This window comes from Panicum virgatum, chromosome 1N (assembly GCF_016808335.1).
Source record: "Panicum virgatum strain AP13 chromosome 1N, P.virgatum_v5, whole genome shotgun sequence".
NCBI classification, from domain to species: Eukaryota; Viridiplantae; Streptophyta; class Magnoliopsida; order Poales; family Poaceae; genus Panicum; species Panicum virgatum.
The window spans coordinates 11,652,281-11,661,732 of record NC_053145.1 but is presented as its reverse complement, the minus strand read 5'-3'; the positions used below and the strand labels follow the sequence as shown (position 1 = coordinate 11,661,732).

General features: G+C 42.6%; 1 protein-coding gene across 1 annotated transcript; it reads right to left on the bottom strand.

Annotated features, from left to right (window-relative positions):
• Positions 1 to 6,938: 6,938 nt before the first annotated feature.
• Positions 6,939 to 9,205, bottom strand: LOC120653301 (protein FAR1-RELATED SEQUENCE 5-like). The gene is made up of 8 exons (XM_039931068.1): positions 9,039 to 9,205; positions 8,766 to 8,938; positions 8,326 to 8,535; positions 7,609 to 7,940; positions 7,432 to 7,506; positions 7,227 to 7,296; positions 7,047 to 7,125; positions 6,939 to 6,981 (listed from the first exon to the last, which is right to left on the bottom strand). Exons 1-8 carry the CDS (start codon positions 9,203 to 9,205, stop codon positions 6,939 to 6,941), a joined length of 1,149 nt encoding a protein of 382 aa, XP_039787002.1.
• Between the last annotated feature and the right edge of the window lie 247 nt (positions 9,206 to 9,452).

Below are 9,452 nucleotides of genomic sequence, written 5' to 3'. Positions count from 1 at the left end.
GAGCAGAGCAACAAGCATAGCACAACAGTACTAGGAAAGGTGCGGATGCCAATCTGTAATGTACAAGCAAAGATAGATGGATAGTTTGCCCATATAGTTACATAGATATCAAAGTCCAACCATATAGTTATATAAATATAGAAGATATGTCACACAGCTACTGAAAACAATATAAATTATTGCTCCAAAGTGGCCGACTCGAGCCAGCAAAAGCTATCCATTCTATAGCTTCAAGGGACCTGCTAGAATTGGATCATTCTCCCTACCGAAAAAAAAGGAGACAACAATTCAGTATGATCAATGCGACTAACTAGCAGTTCAGTGCTATAGCAATCACCAACACGACACACATGAACAGGGAGAATGAACTTCGAAGAAACAGTTCAGTGCTATAACATTTGAATGCCTACATCAATGCAGAAATATTTAATAAATATACAACAAAGCACTCTCACGGTATCTCTTTATTTCCTAAATCAATGCTGAAACCTTGTTTTGATTTATATATCATTGCAATTGGGAAGCTGCAAACGAAAATTATAAGAAAGTTACCATTCTGACGGATCTGAAGTTGCAAAATGCATCCATGGAGGAGGAGCATGAGCCATGGTGAACGGACCCGTAGAGATTGGAGTGCCGGAAAAGGTGCCAATTGACTGGGATGGCCGGGAAGCTTGGGGCAGCAGCGAAGGTAGGGTCGCCGTGTCTTCATTGTCGTCGCGCGCCGCCGTCTTGGTCGCCGTTGTGAGCCTCCGCGCCTGCGCAGCCGCATTCTTCGCCTCGTGCGCCGCCTCCGCAGCAAGGAGCTTGCGCGCCGCCACCGTGGACTGCTGCTCCATCCCATCGTCGCTGGGATTTGGTGGTGGATTGGTGGGCAGGGAATGGAAATAGGGGAGATTTGGGCAGCGGCAGCAGGAAGACTTCCCGCCAAGGATCGATTTTGGCGCGTGAGGCGGGAAGCGGAGGTTGCTGGAGCATGGGATCCGTCGCGCCGTCGGTGATTCGAAGCTGCGCCGTACAACGCGAGGCCAGTTGACGATAAATCATCGGAGCACGAGCAAGTGCCGTCGCCTCACGAGACGACGGCACCGCACGTCTGCTCGCTGAACCGCATCGAAACGTGAAAAAAACCAGATACAGACGGCACATACGGCCCTCTTGTACATGTCCTAAGAGGTGGAGATGGATGATCAATAAAAGGCAAGCACCCCTAAGTCATCTTCTTCGCAGCTTGCTTGGCTTTGTCCTTTGCTTCCATATCACAGCCTACGTGGTAGAGGTCACATGGTTACGAGCATGTTTAAGGGCATGAGGCCAGTGTGTGCGACCTTGTACTCCGCCCCTCCAACAATTTGACTTCGTACGTACTCAATCATCACATACGCATTTGTGTCGTATGCTTAGCTTGTAATTAAGGATGAAATGCATATGCATAACAACTACTCCTATATTTCATATGCAGGTGTTGGGCGCCTTGACCTTTGGCATCGCTTCCGCCACTGTGGTTGTGGCCGACTTCGCGATGAGGGAGCGGATGCTCGACCAGCCCACAGTCAGGCAGGTGTTCTTGCACGGAGCCGTGGGTTCGCTGTTGGTTTTTCCGACTTGGCTACTGCTTGCTATGCTATGTTCCCCTCCATTATGTTCCCCTCCGTAATGTTGCCCTCTGTCAGGCCGCCGCCACCACCGCTAGCATGCTGCTCCAGCCAGGGGCCGATCCAGCGTGGGGGCAGGGGTCTGGAGCCCCCCATCCCCATGTATCCCATAGAGCCCCCCAACCCCCCCTCATCCCAACACACATTTTTCAGCTATGAATGAAGAAGAGGAAGAAGAAAACGAGGAGGAAGAAGAAATAAACCCCCTAAGTGTTAGATCCACCACTGGCTCCAGCTAATTAGGTTGACTAGGTTCGAACCTGATGATCTATTAGAAGGATTTAATATAGGGAGGGATTAAGTTAATCCCTCTTAATCTCTCTCTCTAAAAATGTGTTTAGTTTGGCTAGGATCAGTTTTTTCATGCACAGTAACAGGATAAAAGTGGACCAGTGCCGGCAACAACAATTTTTTCATTCAAATATCACACCAGTTCTTGAGATCTGGGACAGACATAAGTACATCACTCGCTCATAATCTGACGGCAAGGTAATCATGAGATTTATTTCATTGACAGCAGTCATCAACTCTTGATATGAAGAGAGGAGATCTATATGAGCTACTCTATTTTAATCTGAACTACTCTAGGGGGCCAGTAAATCACAAGGAGACAAATCGTCACAAGGAGCGAGTCACTGATGTTAGGACATGGTGCTTAAATGCGTGTTAAACCTAAAAAGCCCTCGTATTTAAGCCTCATGTCATGATTTTTTTCCCACACTTGAATTCGTTGAACTCCACCCCTCCTTCCTTCCCCTGCTATCTCCCAGACCCACAGGACGAGGTGAACTACGTTGAAGACGACGACTTTTTTTGAATGAACGGGTATGAGATTGTGCCTATTTCATTGATAAAGAAGGAGGATACAACCGGCTAACCCGGAAAGAAAAACAAAAGTTTTAATCTCGCAGTATGAGAGACTCAAGGGACTTTGCCCCTGCTTTAACCCACGCTGCCGCCTCACTATTTATTTTTGCTAGGAGCCCCAAAGCCGAAGTCTCGTGGTTCCTAAAAACTCTTGCATTTCATTCTCGCCAGATCTCCCAGATCACCAGTAGTGCCAATGAACGAATCGCCTTCTGAGGCACATGTTCGCTGGAAGTGATGTTGGTCCACCAATGCATAGTGTTTTGGCTTGGGCGCCACAGCTGAGGGCTTAGGGTTGGCTGCGCCGTCCAGGATGCGATGGAATTCCACACTCTTCTTGTATAACGGCACTCGGCTAGGATGTGCAGTGCTGTCTCAGGGGCATTGCGACATAGGGGGCAGGAGGGGCTATGCGCCCATCCTCTACGCTGTAGTCTATCCGAAGTCCATACCCGGTTTTGAGTCACAAGCCATGCAAAAAATTTGCATTTAGGCGGCGCCCAAGCTTTCCAGATCGTCTGGGCTTTCGGGGCTTTCACACGGCCAAGAAATTGCGTGCGGTAAGCCGAAGCCACAGTGTATTCCCCGGATGCTGTGAACTTCCATCTTATCTGATCTTCAAGGTCGGGGTGGAGTTGGACATCGCGAAGCATCCCCCGAAGACGACGACTTCGATCCAAATACTACATTCTAGGCTGGTGTACTACCCCGGTCGACTGCATGTGGAGATAGAGTCCCGTTCCGCTAAAGACTGTGATATATATATATATCTATATATTCTCTTTCAGACCCTCGGGTCATTTTGTAATAAAGTCTATCATTTATATGTAATAACATTTGCTATAATATTCACTCTTGTAAATGTCACATATATGAATTAACATATCCCAGCATATATTTGATGTGCCTTTGATTTTGTTTATAAAATTGGGTGTGACCATTGCTCATCGCGTTATTACATTGCTCATCGCGTTGGCAGGCCTGTTTGCAATCATCTTCTGTGTGAAAATAAGGATCATGGCGACCCGCAGTCATACAGCACCAACACTCATTCTCCTGGGCATGCTACAAAACCTCGACGGTAGCATATTACTAATGGGATAATAATTTCCACATGGCCTAATTCACCCATGCCTCTGACTGCTTGCCAAAGTTAGCAAAAAAAAAAGGAAGGCATGGTCATAAATTTTTTTTTGCAAGCTAACAAAGAGGCCATCCGTAACACATGTATGTAGTGCTAGTGTAACTTACATTGCACAGGATCTGCAAGGTTGCTGAGAAAAATCAGCGGTAGCAGCAGCAAAGGAGCAGCCATGTTCTTGGGGAACTTCTCCATGTAGGAATGCACTGGATGCTTGGTTCTCGCCGACGAGTTTCCCTTGCTGGTAGAATACTAAGATGAGATGCGCTTGATCTACACAATGTTCATGTATATATAGTGGAAAACCAACGCTATAATGGCAATTAATTAACCATCACGATTTCAAATGGCCTTTATTTAGGGGCTGATTTCGTGCTGTCATGGTGCTAAGTTTCCAAGTGAACTGGTGATTAGTTGGCTGCTATAAATTTTGGGGTCGATTCCAAAAGGATTTCCATTTTTTAGCAGTTAATATTTCCAGCTATTTCTGTGACAGCGTGATGATGAGATGAAAATTGAAAACCACCATCCAGCCTGGCATGGTAGCTACAGACAGCTACCGTTTGTGTTCATTTCACTTGAATTTGGACTACAAATGGTCCACGTTCGCACTACTACATAAATGATTTGTAGGGGCGGTCAAAATGTTATTTTTAGGAGCGGACCTCAGATCCGTTGCTGCTTTTCGTAGCTAAAAATGATATTTCTTGAGACGGGTAACGCACCCATCCCTAAAAATCCATTTCTTGGGGCAGACCATGCTCTCACCCACCCCAACAAATGCATTTGTAGGAGCGGGTGAGAGGATGATCCGCTCCTAGAAGTAGATTTCTAGGAGCGGGTCACGCGGTCACCCGCCCCTACAGTTCGAAAAAGAAAATAACAAAAAAATTGCCGACCGCTGCTGCACGGGCGGCACAGCCCCTCGCCGGCGCACCGGTCGCCGCCGTGGTGCACCATGGCGCCGGAAGCCGCCGCGCGCGTCCTGCGGCCGCTGCTCGCCGCGCGTGTTTGCGCCTGCCACGCCGCCGGAGGCCGCCGCGCGCCTCTCCTCGCCGCCGGAAGCCGCGCGCATCCCAGTAATTCAGAATCCCAGACTCATTCTTTCCCACATGGAAACAGGATATGATACTGTTTGTAACCTAGTAATTCAGTATTTCATTAATATATGTTCTCGCTCTATTCAGTAATTCAGCAACTCATCATCCCAATATTTCAGTATCTCAGACTCATTTTTGTTGTTTCATGTATCATGCTCTACTCAGTAATTCAGTAATCAGTAAGTCACTATACAGTAATTCAGTTCTATATGTTCAACTGAATTTACGTTCTATGTGTTTTTTAAATGCAGCTACTTGCACCACAATATAGGGCCCATATCCTCTACTACATTGTGTTTCACAAGCGCAATGGCTTAAGCCCCTTACCTAACATTATTCAAGAACTAGCTCCTGGGCATTTGCATCATGTTGACATGCCAAATCTTCAAGTACCATCGCCTCGTTCGCATGACAGTTAGCTTCACAAGGGAAGAGTGTTGCTAGTGAAGAGAAAAATGCTTTGTGTTTCTTGTAGACTTTCGGGTTTTTTTTTGGAGGCTGCATGAGGCAGTCATTCGTGACTAATATGTAATATTCTTTTGCGTACAGACACCCAACTATGTATTGATAACCAGTTATTCAGTATTTGTGGACTCCTCCCCCAACTATGTATTGATAACTAGTTATTCAGTATTTGTGCACGCTGCCCAACTATGTACTGAATTAGTTCAATTTTTTTATGCAGATCCAATATAGCTTATATATCTATATGTCGATTTAGTAGTCCACAAATCTAGTAGTTTAGTATTTCCATACATGGTACTATCCATTACAGCATTTTCCTATGTATGTCTTGGATTCAGTGATTCAGAGATGCCAACTAATTAGGGCCAATCACATCAATCTGCCATAATCGGCCAAACCAGTGAAACTGCAACACCTTCATGGAAATGCCATAACAGCCAAGTAATGCTTTAATAGCACGTTTTTTTGACGATCCTGTTATTCAGTAATTCAGTAATCCAATAGTTCAGCCAAGTTGATACACGTCAAGTAACACACTCACATTTAGTACTCAGCCCCAACGTGCCTTGGTCCTTTTTGAAATAAATACTGAAAAGATATTTTCAATACATTCAGTATTTCATATAACACACTTAGTAATCCATTCTTTTTGCACGATCCTGCTATCCAGTTTACATATTCTGAAAAAAAGAATCTACTTACTGAATATTATTCAGTTTTTTTGCACATAGTAATCGTGAAATCCAGTAATAAATACTTTTTTACGAAACCTAGTAAAAAACATTTATCTATATGTGTTGGATTCAGAAAATCAAATAACTAGTAATCATCTATGGCAAAAATCTACTCTTATTCTAAGTCGTCATCTTCCATCTCAGAAGAATGATCATCTTCCGTGTCATCGCTCTCATACTGTAACATACCATTGCCCCGTTTTGTCCCACTTCCCACGGGCCTGCCCCTAGGCCTTTTGGGAGGTGGGGCTTCTCTTCCACATGTCGTGCTACTGTGACCAGTTTTGTGGCACACGCTACAGCGACACGTGTGTTTTTGCCCCTGGGGTCTCTTGAAGTGTGCCACTGGGGCATCAACACCTTCCATGCTTTTTTTACGACTACTCTTTGTGCTTGAGATTGGTGGGGCCGATGCTAAAACAATATGCTCTTCTCGAAATGGCAGCCCTGCTGCAGTCGTAGCAGCCGACGAACCCATGTCATGTGGTATTTCATTAATAACTTGAAGTGCCTGGCGAAGCAGCTCCTTGCACTTGGTTACTCCCTGCAAGTAATCCAGTAATGTTCTAGTAATTCAGTAATATATATAAGAAATCATCAGTTCAGTAACACGAAAGACCAAGAGCAATGTACTAGGTAATTCAGAAAAATCAGAACCAAAGAACACATTTTAGAGCTTATCAGCAATGTAATCAAGTTACGTTTGCAGTTATCCATTAATATATATAACAAATCATCACTTTCAGTAACATAAAACATCATCAACAATTTACTTAGTAAATCAGTAATACAGAAACAAAGAATACATTCTCCAGTAATCCAGTAATGTTTCCAGTATCCAGTAATATATTATCATTTTCAGTAATATGAAAGACAATCAGCAATTTACTTAGTAATTCAGTAATACAGAACCAAATAACACATTTTTTTTCTAACCTCACTTGACATGATAGCCTTTCGTTGTAGTGCACACCAATCAGGAATCAACTCCAGCATGCGGCTTGCTGTAGTGTCCCCATCTGTTCCAACATATACTTTATCGTGTCTATCAAATATTGTATCTTCTCTTGCATTCCTTGTATACCTTTTGGGGATATACCGGGACGGGATATGCGCCATTTGTAGGTTTGTAAGCACACACAAAAGATGCGGGCAAAACATGCCTACACATTCAGTAATACAGTAAAGTAGATAACATTTTCAGGTTTCTCACATTAACATTTGCAATGCACCAAAAATGTAAGGAAATATAATTTTTTTGTACCTGTGTGCTCAATCCTCATGCACTCACAATTGAATTCTGATTCCTCAGGAATTTTCTCATTCACTACAGCCTTCACCCAAAATTCATGACATAGCCAGGGGAAATTAGTTGGAGGCCTTGTGTGCTTCACTAGATGGTAACAAGCCTTGTCAGGGTCTGGACGCACATGGAAAGTGGTGCTTGATTTGAGCCTTTCCTGAAATACCTTGTACACAACACTGGTGTACACTCTACTCAACTGATTGTCAATGCCATAAAATGTTGATGTAACAACCGGGGCCTGCATGATAAATCAAATAAAAAAATCATTTTTCATGCACAAACTACTTTTGAAGTTTACATTCTGAATCATTTTTGGAATTTTTTTATTTTTATTTTTTACCTGAGAATTGAACTCCTCCTTTGCCTCATTCTCCTTATTGTCTGCCAAAAGCTCCAGAAAAGACTTGACAAATTCATGTATTGCTATTGAATTGTCACAATAACAATGCTTAACGGCAGAATTTACACTCTCACTCCTCTGCATTGAAGTCATCATGCCACATAATATATCCTTGAAGTATGCACCTATCCACATTTGCCTCTCATCATATAAATTCATCAGCACCTTAGACTCATGAACTGCATATTTATCAAGCATCGCAGCCCATGCTTCCTCAAACTCAACTGGTCTAAGAGGATGATTTACAATAGATGTCAAAGTATCAGATAGTCCTGGATGTTGAGTATTAAATTGGTTCAGCTCATTTCGATACTTGTTCATGACATGCCATCTGCAATATCTATGGTATGTTTTTTCAAACACCAAATTTATTGCCTTTTCGATCGACGAATCTTGATCTGCATCAAACAGATTCTGTAATTCAGTAAATAGAATAACAGTTCAGTAATTTATCAATAATTCAGTAATTTACAGCAATAATACTACAAACAGATTCAGTAAATGGAAAAATTGTTCAGTATTATATCAGGTATTTATAGTAATACTACAAACAGATTTAGTAAATGGAAAAAATAGTTTAGTAGTATAATTATCCAAATGGAAAAACAATTCAGTAATACAAACATGGAAAAACAGGTAGTGTTTACATAAACATACTAGTGAAGATACCAACAGGATCCTTGCCCACCATACAAGCTCTAAATTGCCTAAACAACCAGTCAAATGTATCTGCTCTCTCATCTCTCAGTAATGCTTGCCCAAAAACGACATTTTGCAATTTGTTGTTGAATCCAACAAACATAGCCAGAGGCATGCTATATTGATTTGTTCGATATGTTGTGTCGAATGTAACCACACCAGAGTAATCTGCATAAAAGGCAAGAACAATGTCTTTTTATATTTTTCAAGATGAATATTTACTACAAACTATATAAATAAGAGTAATTTACCGCAATAATACTACAAATATAGTAATTCAGTAAATGGAATAACAGTGCAGTAATTTATCAATAATTCAGTAATTTACAGCAATAATACTACAAACAGATTCAGTAACTGAATATCCCCTAGTTTTTGTGTGATTTAATAATTAGTACCTGCATAGTCACCCTGCTGACTGGCGTGGCTCCAAAACACATTCTTCACAACATTCTTCTCATCAAGTTGGAACTCACAAAAGAATTCTGGATTATTGGTTTTACACTCTCTAAAGATGGCCAGCAACTTTGGTATATCATCCATTCGTTCTTCTCTAACATGCGCAGCTCGCCTGCAATAATTTGTGTTATTTTAGTGTCAATAACACTTATTTTTGTACAGTAATTAACGTGCCAAATAAATAAACCTAGGAACCATTTTTTTGCGATCACCTATTCTGGATGTCCCTCTCAGTCAAATGCAGATTCTCAGCTCCACCCGCAATGTTTCGTAGGACACACATAACGTTGGGGTAGGGGACATGACTAGCGTACATTGTGTCAACCAAGTTCATCACTGCTGGATCTTCAACCTTGTGTGCTCTCATACGCTTTGTCATGCTCGGTGAAGGAACGAGTTTGTGGTTATGCTCAAAAACAATGCGTGTAAAAAAGGCACGCCCTCCATCTCCCGCTGTTCTTGCATACACCATCCCTTTGCAGCCATTACGTTTCGAAGTCTTTGCTATCTTATGGTCATCCCCGACCTTCGTTTTATGCTTTCCCTCAAACGAGCAGCAGAACTCTTGACCTGTTATACACCCCACTGTATTCTTCCTAACCCTATTCTTCTTGACTGGAAATCTG

What these genes read in the sequence shown, in the direction of transcription:
- LOC120653301 (XM_039931068.1), bottom strand. Translation starts at nt 9,205, where the DNA reads ATGACAAAGCGTATGAGAGCACACAAGGTTGAAGATCCAGCAGTGATG. An exon ending in TCCTGTTGGTATCTTCACTA is followed by an intron (nt 7,941 to 8,325) that starts GTATGTTTATGT and finishes CTCAACATCCAG; the next exon opens with GACTATCTGATACTTTGACA. An exon ending in ACACCAGTGTTGTGTACAAG is followed by an intron (nt 7,297 to 7,431) that starts GTATTTCAGGAA and finishes TTTTGGGTGAAG; the next exon opens with GCTGTAGTGAATGAGAAAAT.